The 19,437-nt window shown below is 38.9% G+C and overlaps 1 protein-coding gene across 1 annotated transcript in view; it reads right to left on the reverse strand.

The window, feature by feature from the left end:
• Nucleotides 1-299: 299 nt before the first annotated feature.
• MAP7D2 (MAP7 domain containing 2) overlaps nucleotides 300-19,437 on the reverse strand; it is a 34,995-nt gene continuing 15,857 nt past the window's right edge. The window contains exons 7-16 of the mRNA XM_019471419.1: nucleotides 17,053-17,201; nucleotides 15,854-15,981; nucleotides 7,788-8,020; nucleotides 7,273-7,399; nucleotides 5,454-5,658; nucleotides 5,203-5,307; nucleotides 3,906-3,959; nucleotides 3,153-3,231; nucleotides 2,219-2,405; nucleotides 300-549 (exon numbers count right to left, since the gene is read on the reverse strand). Coding sequence (XP_019326964.1) covers nucleotides 300-549; nucleotides 2,219-2,405; nucleotides 3,153-3,231; nucleotides 3,906-3,959; nucleotides 5,203-5,307; nucleotides 5,454-5,658; nucleotides 7,273-7,399; nucleotides 7,788-8,020; nucleotides 15,854-15,981; nucleotides 17,053-17,201 — 1,517 coding nt within the window. The remainder of the gene's footprint in view (nucleotides 550-2,218; nucleotides 2,406-3,152; nucleotides 3,232-3,905; nucleotides 3,960-5,202; nucleotides 5,308-5,453; nucleotides 5,659-7,272; nucleotides 7,400-7,787; nucleotides 8,021-15,853; nucleotides 15,982-17,052; nucleotides 17,202-19,437) is intronic.

A 19,437-nucleotide genomic window follows, 5' to 3' on the forward strand; every position in this document is an offset into this window, starting at 1 on the left:
ACTCTTCTCACTATATTCTGATATATTCTGGATAAAGGAAATGTTTCCATTTACCGGATACTTTTGGTTGCTACGATACACTCAGTTTGCATATGATGCCAATTTACAAAGAGCTGCAAATATGAAAGATTATGCTGAATTTAAATATCTGGAGACCAGCTTTCTTCCTCTCTCCACATATGCCGTTTACAACTGCTATATTTTTCTGGGAAGCTCGTAAGTAATCACAGCAATTTATCATATCTATTATGTTTATCACAATACTGTACCTTTATCTGTTCTGCTGAAAAGCGAGGCTGTCAACAGATAGAATTAAGTGTATTTTCCTGTCCTGGACTGTTAAATCCCTCAATCAAGTTTTTGTTACAGTCATCTAGGCTAATGGTATCGCTGGACATCTTGGAGTATGTAGCTTGGCCTGTGAAATCCAAGAGATCTTCAAGAGCCTTGGCATTACTTGTCCCATTTTGGTCCAAAGAAACACCAGGCATGAGTTCATTCATGGGTGAATATTCAGGGATAGAGATAAGTTCTTCTTTTGAAACCGGGCTATACAAAAGATAAACAAAAGGAAGATGCAGAATAAGAGGTGTGTAGCTTTTCATTTAGCAACAACCAAATTAATCTTCTGACTGTCCAAAAACTATTACTTGTCTTAAGGCCAGCTGCAGCAAGCCTTTACCTAGAATATGTCCCCATCCAAACAAAAACAGGTTACCCTGTTCAGGATGGAAGGTCATACTTAATCTATATTACTTAAAGATGAAGGTTTGTGGTAGCTGTGTGATGTGAACACTCGCCTCCTAAAAACACATTTCTGGTAGTTTACTGTGAACTCATTATTTCCGTCCCTGCACCATTCCCTTACTTAAATGTTTATTGCATCTTGCAAATTATTGTCCTGACCCTGCAAACATTTACCTAAAGCACTCACACTTCGCAACTTAACTAAAAAGTTATTTCTTACGACCTTATGATATACTTCAGACATTAAATATCCTAGAATTTAATTTAAGAAGTGCTGCTACCAGCTGACGCTTTGCCAAGACTAGTAAGGCTAGTGCATTTCAGTTTGGAGAAGAGAAGGCAGAGGAAGGATTTCGCAAAGATTCCTAAAACCATGAAGGAATGGTGGCTAAGTTGAGGGCAAAACTGTTGCGCATCAGATCCTGCAACACAAAACCTAGGGGGTGCCCAATGACACTAGTAAGAGACTGGGTTTAACACAGATCAGAGAATATAATTTACCTAGTAGGACTGTGCTGTGGAGCTTGCTGCCAGATGAGGTCCTGGATGCCAACATTATCAGCAGGTTGAAAAAAGGAGTTGGATAAACTCATGGGCAACAGGCCCATCGGTGGATATTTCAAAGGGCAAGGCAGAGTTGTACCCTCTAACATCCCTAATGTAACACTTCTGCACGGTCTTGGATTGCAGAAAGTGGTGGGCTCAGGTGCTCTCCCTAACTAGTTTGTCTTACTGATTCTCTCTGAGACCAAGTAATGGGCTAGATGGACTTCTGGTCTGTCCCAGTAGGGCATTTCTTACGTATTTATGCAGATTTACTGGAAACACTGAAACGGTATGAGAGGTTAAGTTGGCTTGCTGATTAAGGAAGCACCGTATAAAAATTCCATGTTTAAAATTCAGAGCTAGCTTTCTCATAGCAGCCTTAAATTATCAACTTCCTTCTTTCCTGCAAGTCCTTCCATCAAATTCCAACCGTATTGAATACACACGAAGTTATCTACTGATTTCCATACATTTGTTCCAGTTAAGTACTTCAAATTCTAAATTAATTATTTTCTTTATTCTGTTTGTATGGAAGGAGAAAAGCTCACGCATCATAGCTACGCAGTCTTGACACAAAAAAAAAAATGGTGACATCTGACAATATCTTGTAGTAGCTACTTTCACAGAACAATCTGAAAGGTTTGGGCAAACTTGTATGGAATCCATAAGTAAGGACTGTAGAAGGATTTCAGAGTCCTCCCCCCCCCCGCCAAATACATGAGAGTGAGATGAGGTTCTGTTGACTCTTGTCTGAAACAACCAATCTGCATGTTGACAGGAGTGGAGTACACCACAGTAGACACCTGACTGCCACATTGCGGGGTAGGTGAGAAGTAAAGCAGCAAAGCATTAACAAGTGAAACAGAAAACTTATTGCGTGTCTAATATGAACTCCACAATTTCTATCGGTAGATACGGTCTGTACCTCACATCCATGGACTGAACCTCATCTGTTGAATCTTCCATGCTGTTGGATTTCCCATCAACGGCTTCCAGCTGAGTAAGTCCTGGAACTGACTTTAGTCCATTAGCAACTACATCTTGGGAAGGGATTACAGAGGCAGCACTTTCTAAGCTTTTATTTTTCAGGCAGGTTGCCAATCCATTGATCTCTACAAAAGAAGGTTAGAAATTATGCCAGTAGCAACTTCTTTCTTTAAATAGTTTTAAAAGAATCACAAATGCTTTTAAGTTATAGATCGAGTAGAAAGGAAGACTGACAATGCAGTAGGACTCAGTTTCATTTACAACTCATCATACTATACTGTCAATCCTCTTTTTCACTCTAAAATTGCTCTTTATGCTCCATCTTTTAAAATTGAGGAAACAGGAAGAGAAGGTATTATCTTTTATGTCACGTACTAAAAGCCTTAGCCTGGGGAAGTAAACAAAATATAGATAAGCGCCAGATATGTATATTTTCTTTAATAATTCTTTAAATACATGTGCTTTTTTCATCAAGTCAAATTAAATTAAGATTTGGAGCAATGCAATAAAATTAAATTAAGATTTGGAGCAATGCTATGAAAAGCTTGCAAGCTTGGTTGTGTGCAAAAATTTTCTACCTACAAAATTTGAAGGTAGATTGCAGCAACCAAACCTACTGGCAGACTGGAACTTCTCATTTACAGAAATGCTATGTCAGGTACTAAAAATGGAGGAGAAACTTTCTTCTGCTTCTGCTTACATGGCAAAACAAAGCTGAGTCTCCAATTTCTTACATTTGTCACTGACGCAAGTGTAGCTGTAGAGATGAAAGCAAGGAACCTGTGATAATACACAGTGCTCTGTCTGAGATTACAAAACTCTGAAAAGAACTAACTGTGGAAACAGGTCAGAAAAAATAAGGTGATTTTTACCTGGCTGGTTGAGAATAAGGGTCTTTGGTTGCTTTTCCACATTCAAAGTTGATGGTACCTCCAGTTTTGGCTCTTCCTTCTGTAATCAAGTAATGAGTCAACTGTATTAGACAAAGGACTGTAACCTTCATGGAACTGACTGGACTAGAAACTTGAGAGACTGCCCAGGGCCACCGGGTGGTCAAAGGTCATCGACGGCAAGAGAGGATTTTTTTTTTCCTTCCCCTTTTTAATCAGGTATAGGATTTTTTTGGTTTTTTACTTCAAAAAGAAAACATTCTCTGAAAGCAACTGAAGAAACAGTCTCCTTAGTAGAAAACTTAGAATACAAGTGAAAACTTGACTCTCTGTCGCTTCCTAGCCGGACACAACTGCCTTATTCTCAATCCTACATTCCTGGCAGGCTTAACACGGAGAGCTCAGTAACTACTTCACTGGCTGGTACAAAGCAGGAGAAGATACATCACAGCAGCAAACATTACAGCTCCAGCATCCAGGAACAGGCTCTTGCCACCTTGCTAGATAGTGAGGGAGGTAAGTCTGCAACAGTTGCATAAAACCGTCTCTGTAGCAGCAGCAGCACGTGGTAACCGTGACACAGCAACAGTCATTCTCAGTTCGAAATGCAACTACAATTTAGGTATAGAGTGTACCTAAGTATACCTACTAACATGGAACTACTCTAGAGTTTAATTTTCACATATGTGTTATAAAACAAAACAAAAAACCCTGCAACCACACACTGTTTCATACCTTTATTTCTGGTGTTTCGCTCCTCCTTGTTCTCTTCATTATTTCATCTATTCTCTAGAAATCAAAATAAATGGGAGGATGAGAAGGCAGACAGGATATTTAACAAAAGAGACTGCTAAAGGAGAAAAAAGACAAAAAGAAAAACTTCTTTACTGTCATGACCCTGCCTGTCCTGAAAAAGGGAGAATAAATAAGAAACAAAGAAAACAAAAGACAGAAAACACCTGGGAGCTGGCTTTCACATATCAGTCTCACAGAACATGACTTTCTCAGTAGATACAATTTAGAGACAAACATTTTAATACCAGGTATTTGCAGTTATGAGTTGTGCTCAGCTCTGGAACAAGACGTTTATTTAAAACCAACAGCCATTATTTTCATCTAGTTGCTTTTCCAACTATTTCCAAATAGTTCCTTTAAAAACAGTTAGGCTTTTTGGAATGGAAGAGTAAAATGAAATATCTGAAGTTATTCTTGCTGGAAATGTGTAAGGCATTACCCTAAAATACTTCTGTTTTCCTCTGTTCATTAAAAAAAAAACCCTCCCAACAAACCTCCTCTCTTTGCACTAGTGTGTGAAAGGAAACTATTTCGAATTTAAAGACGCTTTGACTTGGTACTCTAATCTGCAGCTGCAACATGCCTCCAGCTCAGTGGTGAACAGTTAAAAATAACATACTGGAACAACATATATGGAAAGACGGCCTTTTATAACCAGACAGAGGTTCTGCAGCTCTGCAGTTGTTCTCTCTTTCCTGCCACAGAGCTGCAGACAAAGCTAAGTTATGCAGCTCCAGCCATTTCCTTGTGCGGTAATGGCCAGGCAGCCCTGCTGCCTCTGCGTAATGCAACCAGAGACAAGCCAGGTGGGAGAAAACCTGTTTGTTAATCACATTAACCTTCTCAATTAATGACATGGAGCTTTTGTTGTGTACATTTTAAAACAAAGTCACTCATGTTCCTCAATAGTCTGTGATGTCCTGGGTTGGGCGGCATTCGACATTTGTCTTGGCATGCCGTTCCCTGTTTGTCTCGGGCATTTAACTTTGTGGGCAGAAGCTAATTCTATGTTTGTTCAGTGCCTAGTAGAAAGTCGTTTGCCTTAGGCAATTCCACTTTGTTACAAATTTTAATGCCCGCTTTCCCCTAACATGCAGGTAGCAAATACTAAGTTAGGCATAAACATCAATCTGTAATCCCTCCAGATTATTATTTCTAGATACTATTGTGTACTTCCTGGGTTATGCATTTAAACAAGAAATGAGATAATTCTCTTAAATGAGATGCAAATATCTACCTTCTTCCGCTCCAGCCTTTCTTGCTCAATTTGCTGCATGATTTGTTCCCTTTCAAGACGAAGTTGTTCAGCTGCCTCACGGGCTTTGATTTCTGCTTCTTCCCTCTAATCAAAAGTGCAAAATATGATAGGGCCATTATTTATTTCAGGCAGATTACCAGATACTACAGAGTACTTATTTATATGTATATATAAATATATGTATACATATATATGTATGTAAAGTTTCACATTCATGTTTGAGATGGTACCTGTTTCTCAAGTTTGGCTTGGAGCTCTTTTTCTTGCTTTTCTTTTAGCATTTGTTCTTCCTCGGCTCTTTCCCTGGCTTCCTCTTCTGCCTTTTTTTTAGCTGCTGCTTCTTCACGTTTTCTTTCCTCCTCCTTCTTACGAGCTTCTTCCTCTAGACGAAGTCTTTCTTCTTCTACCTTTCTTTTCTGTTCTTCTCTTTCAAGCCTGCAAAAATATAACAGTATGTTTAAAAGGTTTCATCTTGTTTAACATGAATCCTACTGTATGTATGGCACGCAATCAGCAGTAATTGACAATATATGCATCAGCGCACAGTTTCATGAAAAACGACAAGATACAGCAGAAGCAGAGAGGATATGCCCAGAATTCAGGTTGCTATCAAACTTTTATTCCAATTCCAATTTCACTGCCTAAAATATTTCCTAGAAATTATAATTTCCCTTGAAAAAAAAGGTGTCAAAGAAAAGAGAACATTTCCATTCTAATTTCAATTAGAGCTTCAATAATAAAAACATCCCTCTTCTCTCTTTCTTCTTCTACCTTTCTTTTCTGTTCTTCTCTTTCAAGCCTGCAAAAATATAACAGTATGTTTAAAAGGTTTCATCTTGTTTAACATGAATCCTACTGTATGTATGGCACGCAATCAGCAGTAATTGACAATATATGCATCAGCGCACAGTTTCATGAAAAACGACAAGATACAGCAGAGAGGTTGAGCATATGCCCAGAATTCAGGTTGCTATCAAACTTTTATTCCAATCTTATTTTCACTGCCTAAAATATTTCCTAGAAATTATAATTTCCCTTGAAAAAAAAGGTGTCAAAGAAAAGAGAACATTTCCATTCTAATTTCAATTAGAGCTTCAATAATAAAAACATCCCTCTTCTCCTGTACTTCACACCCAGAATGCTGGTATCTACAAACAAGCAAGTACTTTTTTCCTTCGTTTCAGCCAAAGATAAACTGATTGGATAAGTAGCAGCAAACAAAGTCCACAAAACACAGTGGTACACTAGAAAGAGTGGGTCTAAATTCCACCCGTGTTATTCCCCAGCCCACTCAGGGACATCATGCTCCTTTGTCACCACATTCAAGAGCTGCTTTGACAACTGATCATTCTCATCCTCGCATATCAGGGATCCAGGACATGCTTCCAAATTTCCACTCCCCCCCATGTTTTCAATAAGAACAGACAAAGTTGAATTTAGACATGCAGACTTAGTGATTCAATATTAGGAGCTTGAACGAAGGGCATGATTTGTTGACACTTGCAACCAGCATCCAATGTGGAGAACGACCTAAAAGCTTGCTCCCAGAACAGAGCCAGAATTTCACCGCTTAGACACAGCAACCTTCATCATGCCCATGCTTTTAAAGCCCTCAACTGCCTACAACAGAGCTGGGCAGGGAGATAAGCTTCAGGTTAATTTGTTGAAGGATACAAGCCTTGCCATTTAAGGCATACATTACTACTGCAAGACTGTTTCTTCTACGTGAACTAGCTCATTTAAAACTGCCTCAAATATTTTTTTACAAAATAAGATACTTCAGGTATCCACTGCAGTGTGGACATACCTGAAGTATTTGTATGAGTAATAAGTTTCTTCAGGCTTCTTAAAGAGGCCAAATTATTATTTTTTAACTTCACTAGTCATAAAGACTGCAAAAGATAATAATGAACTACGGGTCCAAATTGAAAGAAATTAACACTTACATGTAAGCCCCCGCCTTGATTCTAAAACCACCACAGTTTCAAGCATCTTCAGTGATACGGGTTAAATTATTAGGTAATAATTTTCACAAATCAACAGAGATACCTCTCCCGTTCTTCTCTTTCCTGTCTCTCCCTTTCTTCTTGTTCTTTTTGCAGGCGGGCCTGTCGTCTTTTTTCAGCTAGAATTTTTGAGGCTTCTTCTGCATCAGTTGTTCCTGCCGTGATCTTCCCTGGGAGAAGACGACCATGGGTGGAAAGTTAGGCAGGGAACTGAGAGCGCCCAGCACTTCCACACTCAAACAGAGGCTAAAATGGGCCTGGTTCACGCTGGTATGACACCTTTGCTTCTCAAAAGCATACATCAGCATTTTCAGCAGATAGAGTATGGGATAGGTAAGGGCATCCCTGGATTTCAACATTTTCACATCCTCATTAACAAGTGTTTTTCATACTTGGGTAACCCTGGTGAAAACTATACATTTACTGGTTCTAGTATGTACCTTTACACATTCTCATAAACCCATGACTGAGCAGCTTCATAAAAAGAACAGTTCATCACTGTTTAAAAGCCTCACGGACCCATGATACCTTGCAATTTATTCTTGCAGTAAGACTCACCTTCACTATTTTCAGTCTTTCCTGCAGAAGGCACATGCTTCTCAGAAGCCACCTGGCCTGCCTCATCAGTGCGTGCTCCTGGGGATTTCTGATGACTGACGTTTTCTTTCTCCTTGTCTGCTTTCTTTTTAGGAGTTTCCTGGTTGAGATTAGAAGTAGCACGATGCTTCACAGGAGAAGCTGGATATTGTTTGGCGTTTTTAGGAGACTGAGGATAAGTCTTTGCAACTGTCCTGATGAGGGAAAACAAAAATCAAAACCAGGCCATTCATTATGCCACTTGGAATCAAGCTCTGTCTTTACGTATATCATTCTTTCTTGTCTCTGGCTACATAGCAATATCAGTTGTTTTCAGCAGTTATCCCTGCTGAAATGCAGTGAATTGCCATGCAAGTGCAAATGATTACAGAAAATTCTCATTTAAAAAGACCAATAATACTGTCCAAGTTGTTGGAAAGAGATATGACATCATGTACTACCTAAACCCAGTGATTTTCATAATGGTCATTTCATCACAGTTTTGTCAACATTACTGTATTCAGTAGTCCGTCTCAACATTTAAAGCAAAGCTATGGCTGCTTTCTCTCTGCAGCAATTATCATGAGTTGCAATGTGCTGCTTTCATCTGAATACAGCCTTCCCAAACACGGTCTTTTTGTAACAGTATCTGATTTTTAAAATAGCACCAAATATTACTATATACCAAGGTAAAGCTGGGCACCACAAAAAGAGACAGAACTGACCAAACCATTGTACAGTCAGCTCCACCGTTTCAGTTAGCGCTTTAATCAGCACCAACACAACAGACTCAAGGCTCAAAACTCAGCCCCTGCAACCTTTTACATGGCTGCACCTGTGGTGATGGCAATGCACAGCAGCAATGCAGCTGATGGCTCATTTGGCTGTTGCATACTTTAGGTGAAATGATAACCCTGAAGTCACCTCTGGGAAAGCAGAAGGGAAAAAGATACTAGATATTCACTGAAAATATGTGCACATTGAAGAGAACAGAATACAAGGAAACATAAAACCACACACAAACACCGTAACACCAGTAACTAGCACTAAATACTTGTAACATCAAGAAAGGCTGGGCTGTGTGACTAAGTGGTACGGAATTAAAGAGATTACAATCTTAAAATAATGATTTATGTGAGTCCCATTAGAAGAAATAATGCTACATTAAAGTGAACATTACACATGTAGTTTTAACCTTCCTCATGGATATGCAATTATGATAGAAATGTATTATCCCACACCACTGTTTTCATCTACACGATAAGAGTTTCATATACTACAACATGTTTTCTGGACTATACACTCATTCTGGCAGACCACAAGCATGAAAAACATGGACAGTGGCTGAAAATTAATGGACTAGAGTGGAAAGATTTGTATAGATGTAGCTACAATATTGTGTGGCCAGAGACTATTATAACCAGAACAGCATTTGCACTACAGAGAGACAAAAATTAAACGTCTTTCAACTCCTCCCCAATTCAAGAATTCAGAAGAAGAAAGAGTTCTTTTCTAACATATTATGCTGCATGTGAAAGAGGTTGAGACACCAGAATACAGGGAGCTCATTCAGAGCTGCCCAGTTTGTGGGGAAGAAAAGACTGCAGAGTATTGCACCACCCGTACTCTCTTACTCCCACTGAAGAGCCATCACAGACTCCAAAAAGCCCTTGGGCTGGTGGAACAGTAGCACCCAGCTAAATTTGAAGTTCAGCTCAGGTACCCTCTGCCCGCAGGCCCAAGAGCTCCCTGTCAGCTCAGGTCCTCACTCTTGGTCCTTGCCTGAACTAAGCTGTAGGTACGCCGGTACCCGGCCTCCTAACCTGCTGATCCTGCCCTGATGTCCTGGCTTGTCCTTCGACCTGCCTCATTAAGGCCTTTGCTGGCTATCACTGGACTCTTGGCTGACCCTGGTCACCATCGCCAGACCTGCCCTGGTCACTTCTTTTGTCTTTTGTGGGATGGGGTCCTGTGGGTGAGGTCCCTGTCCTTGCCTGCCCTGCTGCCACCCACGGCTCCTGGCTCACCCTGCCTTGCAGGGCAACCTGCTCCTGCTGCTCCCTGACAGAAACAGGCTTTGGAAGACGTGGACAGGCAAGTCTGTTTCCAGGTCTTGTAAAAAAATTCCATTGCTTGTAAAAAACCAGCAATGGGAGAAGCCAATGAGATTGGTTGGTATTGACCAGATCTGGTTTTAGCATTGTCTTTAGTTTTCTCTTTAGGATATAGATGGATTCCCAGGTCCTCCTAAAGACAAAGGCAGAGATTTCAAGGCCCCACCTACATATGTACATCTCGTATGTGCCTCACCATTACAGTCATTTCCAACTGCATCTCATAAAAATATAATGTGTAAAGAAAAAGCAAACAACCTTTCTTATGCTTCTCTGCAGCACAGAGGATGCTTCTTGCTAATCAGACACTTCTTCAAAGCATAGTCCCTTCTTGCTGTCTTTGGTTTACATTTCCAACTTTACCACACATTCCTTGCAATACTTTTTATTTAACTTGTTGTGACAGGAGGAGCAAAACAGTCACATAACCAAGGCTGAGTCATTTTCAGTATTAGCACAGAAGTAATTGTTCTCTAATAAAGACATGACAATCAAATTAAAAAGGTTGGTAGGAAGAAGTCTAGTCATGACAGCTATGTATCTTGCACTGCATGGGAATTAGAGCAGACAGGCTACACAACTTACTTGTTGGACTAGAAACATGTGCTGAATCTATTATTTAAGTAATGCATCTTTGAACTTTTAGACCTACAGAAATTTTTTCTTACTGGCTCTTCCGCCAGAAAAAACAAGTATGGCTTTGCTTGTTTTAAAGCAACTAAAAGGGAGAAGCATATAAAAGACTGATAACTGCAAGGACGACAACAGTGTAGTGCGAGGAGTGAAAAACTGAGAAAGCCCATCAGAAATAAGAATACTTTTTCAGAAAGTTTAAATCATTTATTGGATGCCAGTAGAAAGTATTAAATGAACACTGTTTTCCCCCTTGTATTTAAAACATATTGTCAACTTAGCATCTTTAACATTCCTAGACACAGGCAGAATTGTTACTGGAAAAAGCCCACTCCTTCTAATACTATTTAAATTATGCTACTTTATACCAGAAAGGGCCAAACTTGACTGTGAAGATAGAAAAATGGGATTATTAAGGGAAAATGTATAAACGCTTGCATAGGGGTCTGCTTAGGCTTAAAAAGTGTTTTATTTTAGCCTTGAAAGAAAAGGAAAGGGATGTATTGAAACCCTGGTAAGAACGTGGGAACACAGAAGTGTGCCTGATGAGGATCAGAGAATTAAGGCGACAACTCCCCAAAATCTAAGAAGTGGTAGCATGTTAGTTGTCTGAAAGTTCGCTCATCTCAGTCACTAGATTTTACAGGGGAATACAGAAGTACAGGAAGCATCTTCCTCCCTTCCAGGAGGTCTTAGTTTTCTCACCTAACCACCCTGTGTTGACATGGGGGCAGCAGCTTCTAAGAAGCCATTCCCATCATGAGCCCCTACGTGCACCGCAAGAACCTCTATCAGGTCTGAGAATCCACTGGTCCTTAAATTACAATGGCTCTTATTTAATTAAAAGAGGGATAGTCCATACTGCAGAAGAATGTCTCAGGAAGAGCGTAAGAGGGGTTCTGAGCTTACTTTTGCTAAGCATAGAAAATAAAGTGCATGTAGCACATATAAGTCAGAGGTCACACCCAATTTTGTCCATAAACAGCAAGGGAGAGAACAGCATGCTTTCTTGCAAAGTCAGGTATGTGACAGGTCATCGGTTACAGCGGTTCAGAAGGCTGACTTTAAATCAGAAATCTGCAGCAATGCCAGAGCTGCATTGTTTTTTTCCCCCTATCTCCCTATTAATTCAACAAAAGCTCTGCTGAAACCACACCAAGGACTTGCATGTTCTCAAGCCTGCTTTCTGAGATTGCTCTGATCACAAGCTATTCCTGGATTCTGACATTTTTGCTCTGCTATCTGTGATATTTTCCTCAAAAGCAGTTTTCTTTCACTCTTAGTTTTGATCTATTCTAGCCAGAGACAGATTAATTTCTCTTTTACAGTTCTTAAAAGAGCACAAACTCAGCACAGGTCTACAGAAAAGTTATTCTGATAGCTGCATTATTACAGATGTTTTCAAAATCCTGAATTGGACCATTCTCTAGCTAGCGGCTGAAAAAACCTCAAAATAGTCTTGATCCAACATTCTACCCATTGTTTTCATCTTTCCAAGACAAAACAAAGATCAAAAGTAGTAAATGTAGCACATATCAAATAAAACCTAAAACTAGGTCACTGCAGGACATAGAAGCTACTTCTGTGAGGAATTTACCACGTGCAGACACCTTTCTAGTGGGTCATTTTTAAAACTTTAAAAGTTTGGGATTTTTGTACAACTTTAGGTTCGTATTTCATCGGTATTCTGTAATTTGACTGAGCATGTGCATTTCTGACGTCAAAGTGTGTCCCAATGGCTGCAGTGGAATGTCACCCAAAAAACCCACCAAGTTAGGGGTTCAGTTAGTGAAACTGTGAGCAAAGGACAGTGACACAGACCGGCAACTGGAAATGAACCGAGAACCACCACCCACCAGCAGCGCTGCAGTCCATTCTCCCTTCCCCCCCCGCCCCTTTCTCCTTCTCATATGAGGTAATGCTTTGGCAAAATAATGTAACATAGAGGCTTGTCAGAGCCTTCCATTTTTATCCACTGGCTTATACTATGGCTTATCTGAAGACACTTAAAACTAAATCCTACTTCCTTGATTCAGTCAGGTCCCATTGATTTCAAAGGGACTATTTACCCAAAGACGTGTGAAGGACGCAGGCTTTATTGCTTTGCCAATCTATAAAATAGGACGCTTACTTATTCTCTGAGGGATACTGCAAGAATAAACCAATTAATGTATAGATCTTTGAAGAAGAAGCATCAAAAAAAATTTACCAAAAAACCTGGTATTATTGATCTTGTGAAAGATCTGAAGAACAGGAGCACTTTACGCAATCAGTATCCAATAGCAATTGTAAAAATAACAGATAATTTCTCAACTATCCCAGCTCTCTAATCCATTAACTTTCATCTTTGTCAACTGATCCACACTGGATTCAAAGCAATAGTTTTGGGCTTCTTTCTTGTGTGACATTTCTTGATATATTTACTTTTTCAAATATCTTCAAGCTTTGAATACCTTCCTTGCTTTTAATTATTGCTCAACATTTTTATTTTTTTCCCCTTTTCAGGTCCGTATTTGTTCACTCATTTTGTCTTGGACATTATGTTTTGGGCTGATCTTTTCTACTTTCTCAGTAAAATTTGTACCTTCAAACATTTGTATTTTATTTACGTAATTATTGCAAACCTATTCTGCCATCAATCACTGTCTCTCTTTAGGTTGAAGTTTTATTGTCTTGTTTGAGCCTGTTTCAGTTACTTTACCATGATAAAAAGAGCTTTTTAATTAGTAAATAATGAAATAACATACAAAGACGACAAGCAACTACCACTCACAAAACAAGATGATGACTGTGAAGAACTATAACTAGTACATACCAAGAAAACTTGAATGTCAAGTCACATACTTTTAAGAAGAAAAATGCATACAGCTAATTATCATCTAAATCACTGGCCATACTTGATTCTTTCCTCAACAGCTTTCGAAGTTAAGGTGCTGTGCAGTATCACTAACTACTAATGCTGTACAATATGTATTCTTATTTCTTCCAGGGTATTTTTTTGGCCATATGGTGTGCTGGAAGGAGAAAGATTAAACTTGTAAAAGATTGTCAGGTTTGCAAGGAGAATGAGTATTTGTCTACATATTTAGTCACGTTAAAATCATACTTAAGTTCCACAGTTAATTTTAAATGAAAAGGTAAGATTATACAATCTAAAGGAAGGTTCCAAAAGCCTGACTACCTATATTTAAATCCACTGACCAGCCAGATCGTTATCTGGCATTTGAGTTGTATGAAGAAATGCATATCTTCATATAATAATATAATACGGTGATTGGGACGCCTTTTTTATTTTATTTTAAATTTCTGAGGGGAAGTTTCGAGAGTGCTGAAGCAGAACTGTCTTTCTGCAGTCAGTAATAAACATGGATTTAAACTCTGTTTACTGTATCTCTCGTAAGGTCAAGGAGGGCGTTCTACTTGGGCCACGTTAAGATTAAATGCTCAGTAATACCTTTCTAGCAGTAGTCAGAATCAGATTCTCTTGAGGAAGTGAGGGAGGAAAAAAGAAAAAAAAGAGGATAACTGCTGTGGCTCACAATCACAGAGAAACCCACCAGTAGGCTTCTTAATTCCTCCCTACATCATCTGCTTCTCCCTCTAAAAACAGTAGTTCACATTCCTTACAGGCATGAAAACATTTTACTGTAAAAAGGTTCTCATAATTTGCACCTCTGGGAAAAAAGTCTCCATCTTTGCCTAGCCTTTTATGGAAATTAGTGCTACAAATTAAGACAGGGCATACTTTTTTCATGAAGCACTAAACGTCTGTTCGTTTCACAAAAATTTTCCCCCTCCCCCTCCCCGATGTCTCTATGATGAGCTATACCAACCTTTGCAATGTCTGCCCATCAAGAAGTGCTTCACTCTCAGCAATCCATTTCCCACCAATCATTTTGCTTAACTAAATATATCTCTTGGTATGTCTTTTATACTGGCTGAGTAAACTGAAAGACGCATTCTGAACAGGGAATATCAATACTTACAGAATAATATACATTTTTATAGCTCAAACTTCCCTCTGTACATTTTGGAGTGCCACTAGTCAGTGATCTGCTCAAAATTATAACCACAAAAAGCTGATAACCAAAAAAAGCTGATTGTCATTAACATTTCGTATCATTCCATTCTTCACAAAATTTACGTAGTTCAGAATCTGACAACATTATATATATATAGTGTTGTAAATTTGAGAATTTGTAGCCCTGTAATACAAATCAAGAATTCCAACTTCTCAGTTGCATGCAAGGGGATGTCTAAAACAGAAAGAATGCCCAGAGTCAGATGGTTTCCTGTATTTTGTCTAACACCAGATTCACACACAAAATCATCCTCCGTTAAAGGGCTATGCACTCAGAACTGAAACAGAAAAGGAACACCAGCTAGTTTTTGAAGCAGAAGAAATTTATCAGGAAGGGGATCACCAAGACTGGTTCAGAATATGGCCAGGTTCAGATTAAAAAAAAAAAAAAAAAAATCAGACAAAAGGTAATAACTTTCAAGACAGAAGCAGGACCCATGAACAGGGTCTAGGGGGAAAAAAAACCCCACAAAAAATCCAAAAAAATCAGACAACTACTGTAGACCATGACTACTTCAGCATACTTCTCCTTTTGAGCCAGACTTAATATCCTGTTCTAAGAAAGCTGAAGACATGGTTGCTTAGTGAGTTGCAAGCTGTGGTACACGGACTACAGTTTTGAGTGTCTGCAAAAGACAACTAAGAAAAGCAACTCAATTGGTAGTAAGCCCAGATATGCTGTAGGACAACTCTGCATGAAAAAAAGCCCAACAACAAAAAGCAACAAACCCACAGAGGTCTGCAAATAAGCAAAGATTAAACCCCATGGTTTAGATGACGCATAGTTAAGTATATTTATGGAACCAGATGGCCATGCCAGCAATAGGAAATGCATATTAAATGCTGGAATTTCTAGTTAGTACTCATGTTCTGTGCATTTCTTCACATTAGGCAGTTTCCTCAAAACCAAATAAAACAAAAGCATGTTTAAAAAGAAATGTTAAATAAAATTTCACAAGAATTATGAAATGCACCGTGATAATTTCAGAAGACTGAGAAAAGGCAGAGAAGTGTCTCTAGTGACCACTAACATAATTTTACATATATTATATCTGTTCATCTACATCCCCCTCTCTCTCCATCTGTATATGTGTGTATGTATAACTAAAATTAACTACATTTTACACAACTCTTCAAAGGAAGTTCCTCAAGAATCTATGCCTCCTTTATAGGTAACAAGAGGCTCACAGCTTATTAGACCACTAATAAGAAAGGCATACTTAGGCGTTGCAGGTGATGCAGATCTTCTGGACATGGCAGCAGGAGAATCAGACCTTCTTAGAGGAGATCCCATACCAGATGATGAACCAGGTGTTGCGGGTCGCTTCTCTTTCTTTATCTTCTCAGTCTAGAAACACAGTTCATTTTAGTTTCCATAATTAGGACCAACACATCAAAGATGTATTCGATAGTTTTATTAACAAGATGGCATAAAACAGATTTGTGTAACATATTTAAGATAAAAGGTTTTTAAACACCAGCTCACAACTGAGGTGCATAGTTTTTTATTTTACATAGACACAAAAAAACCCAACCATGTCTTCTTGCATGGACATAGCATACAAGTTGCAGATAAGTAACACCACATCAGAGCCTCTCCAAGAGTTCTTGGGAGGGGCAGTGGCACTGGATGGAGTTTTCAAAATCATCTATATGCTCCTGCAATGCCTCTTAAGACACGGCATCTCGCAGCAATGCTGCTGGATCTAACACTGTGAATCATACCTAAGAAAGACACTACACAAATCTTTAGCTCCCAGCTTTGGTCCTCTCACTTGCGTCTAATTTAGATGGCATGAATCCCCCTACTATTAACTATTGCCAGACACAGCACCTTACGTGAATTTTACAGCCCTAGCATAAATTTTTTAAAACATGCCTTATATTGTGTAGACTCAGTGAAGGTGAATGACTTGCCTTTGCTTTTCTGGAAACTACAGTGGGTCAATAATGCATCTTTTAAGCAAACAGCATTAAAAATGTCCACAGAAAGAGTTAAGCAATTGGTATAAAACAGAGGCATTGTCAATACACTTGGCAAGTTTCCAAAATATGTGAAGCTTGCTAATTAACCAGCAAGACTGGATAGTCATACTCAGAGAGATCCCTGTTTGTCATCCCCATTCCCAGAAGTTACAGGCAAGTCCAGAAACATACACCAGTGCCAGAAATTTCAGTTCCCTGAAAATAAAGGTGTTGCTGTTCCAAATACCAGTGCTCAACATTGATTCCCAGGAGGAGGAAGATACTAAAATGCTGCTAAATAGGAGCAGGAAAGCAACAGATGCATGCAAGGCTTACTTTCTTACTGCTGTTTCTTACAACAGAAACATTATTTTTATGAACATAAAGGGAAAGACAACAACCAGAAGCCGCATCAGTTTACCCAGAAGTGAAATCAAAACCATTGCAAACCCACCTGAGTAACTTCAGCTGCAGCCGCCCCTTTCATGGCATCGGAAGTGGAGGGTGAAGTTGCCTTCTTTCTGTCAGTGCTTCGGCTGGGGGAAGGCTTGTAGGGAGATTTAAGAGGACTAGCTGGTGCTACACGAGGACAGATATGGAATACTAAAGAGTTATAGTACAATAGCAAGAGCAAAAGGGAGCACAGACAGAGGAAGTAAAGGAGAGGAGAAAACAGCATACTTTTATGTTATGATGTTCAAAGGTAGTTTTCAAAGTTTTTTTTTTTAAAAGTGCTTCAAAAGATGTCATTATATACACATTCAGCATGGTCCCACGTTTACTAAAAATGCCTCAACTGAAAGTAACATTTTTATAGGTCTTTTATTTTTTTAAAATCATGTCTAAAATATTGCTCTCTTACTCATATACCTTTTGAATGACCTGACTATGACCAGGATTCTTTTTCCTTCTGAAAAGTCCAGCTTCCTTTGCATAGGATAAAAAGGAGTAATCAAACAATTCTAGCTGGGTGACTTTTGAACAAATACTGCAAAACAGGAAAGGTGACAGAAGAGTAGGGAATTTAATTTTTTTTTTTTTTTTTAAAGCCTAAACATGGCAAAGGCTCCTAAATACCTTAATTGCTTTTCAAAATATTACTTAATTTAAAAAAAAAAAAAACAAAACAAAACAACCAAAAAACCCCAAAACCAAACCTAAACTAAATGGTGCTGTAGGTATTTCAGTTATTGTTAGTTGTGGTAGACATCAATTTGGGTGCAACACATGCATTACAACTTACAGGGCAACTCCTTCTGGGTGGTTTTTTCTTTATTTGCAGTATGAACAGGGTTTTTTTAAATGGGATATTTTACTCCCGTTTTTGTTCATATTGCCTTCTAAGATGAAACTTTCACATACATATAGAACAATCAACAGAGTATATGCTTTATTAATAAGACAGACACTAATTGTAGCCATCCATGTGACAGCGTGTTTCCAATCTTACTCAACTGAAGTCAGGAAGGATATTGACTTTGGAAAAGCAGTAATTATGCTCAAATGTGAAGGAATTCACATTTGCAGTATTTTTTTTATTGGGGGCATTCCTATAAAATTTCTTATGAAGCCTTTTTGTATGCTTGTAAGTTTAACTGGTTATGTGTATTCTTTGACTGGCTTTCCAGCAAGTTGGCAAAAGTTCACTGAATATTAAGAAAAATGTTCAGAAACTTAAATGCTGCTTAAGATAAGTATTTTTACTTCAACTGTAAAAAAAATTTAATTATAAGTGTCCAATAACAACTGTTTGCCTGAATGTCTTGACTCAGAGTGACATTAATAATGCATTGCCCTAGAGAAAGAGTCTTAAATTGAGACTCCTCATTTCTAAGCTTACAGAAAATGCAGGAGCAGAGGAATTTTGACCCAAATATAATGACATGAGGCACAGTATGAGCTCCTCAAAAGGAAGAACTCTCTTCCCTGTTCAGGAAGCTACTTCTACGGAGAAAAGTACATGACAAATGGGAGATCTCCCTCAACCCTTTTGCTGGCAACTACTGACAAAACCGTCAATGGCCACTCTGACTATTGATGCCATTTGCAACCTGTGCTACAGCCTGACTGCCTTGCGAGGAAGTGACAAGAGGATGCTGGTTCAGAGAACTGTTCCCAGAATCAGCACTCCTGTTTCAGCTCAGGGAAAAAGCAGTTTGCAGGCCAAATTGTATCCTTGTCAGACATGCCAGCATGCTACCTTAAAGATCCTGCGATGGAGAGATAAAGCTGGGAGTTTACAAACAAAACGAGTGGGGAAGGACAAAGAAAGTCCCTACTGATTTCTCCAATATCAAATACAGCACGGAAAACAACATCTGTAGGTGGCCCCAGCAATTCACCTCAAAATTTTAAGCAGAATATACTCATCTAATCTCGAGTTGGCTTTTGTTCAGTCTTAGCAGTAGTTGATCCCTGAACAGTAAGTAAACTGGGAATTTTCTCATGGGTCAAGTACTGTATGACAACATTTCTGCTTCCAACAGATGCTGCTTTTAATGTAGAAACAAGGAAGTAATTTTAGAGCCATTCAATATCAATGTCCCTATGCACTGTAACAAAGTAGTAACACACAAAGGAAAGTAGGCTTACTTTGCAATTCATTTTTAAATAGCTTTGTATTAAAAGCACAGATGCAGGACCTGAGCCTATTTCAACCATGGTGTATGAAAATACTGATCATAAACATGATCAGTCTTTTACCGTCTAACTAGTTTTATCCTGATAATACGTTTCCTTTTGCAGACAGGCATTTGGGTGGGGGGTTTGGGGTGGGGGGTTTTTTGTTTTTAATAAAAGTAAAAACAGCTGTTAAACTTTTGTCCTTGTTTCGGCAAAC

Source organism: Aptenodytes forsteri, unplaced genomic scaffold (genome assembly GCF_000699145.1).
Source record: "Aptenodytes forsteri isolate BGI_AS27 unplaced genomic scaffold, ASM69914v1 Scaffold273, whole genome shotgun sequence".
Lineage (NCBI taxonomy): Eukaryota > Metazoa > Chordata > Aves > Sphenisciformes > Spheniscidae > Aptenodytes > Aptenodytes forsteri.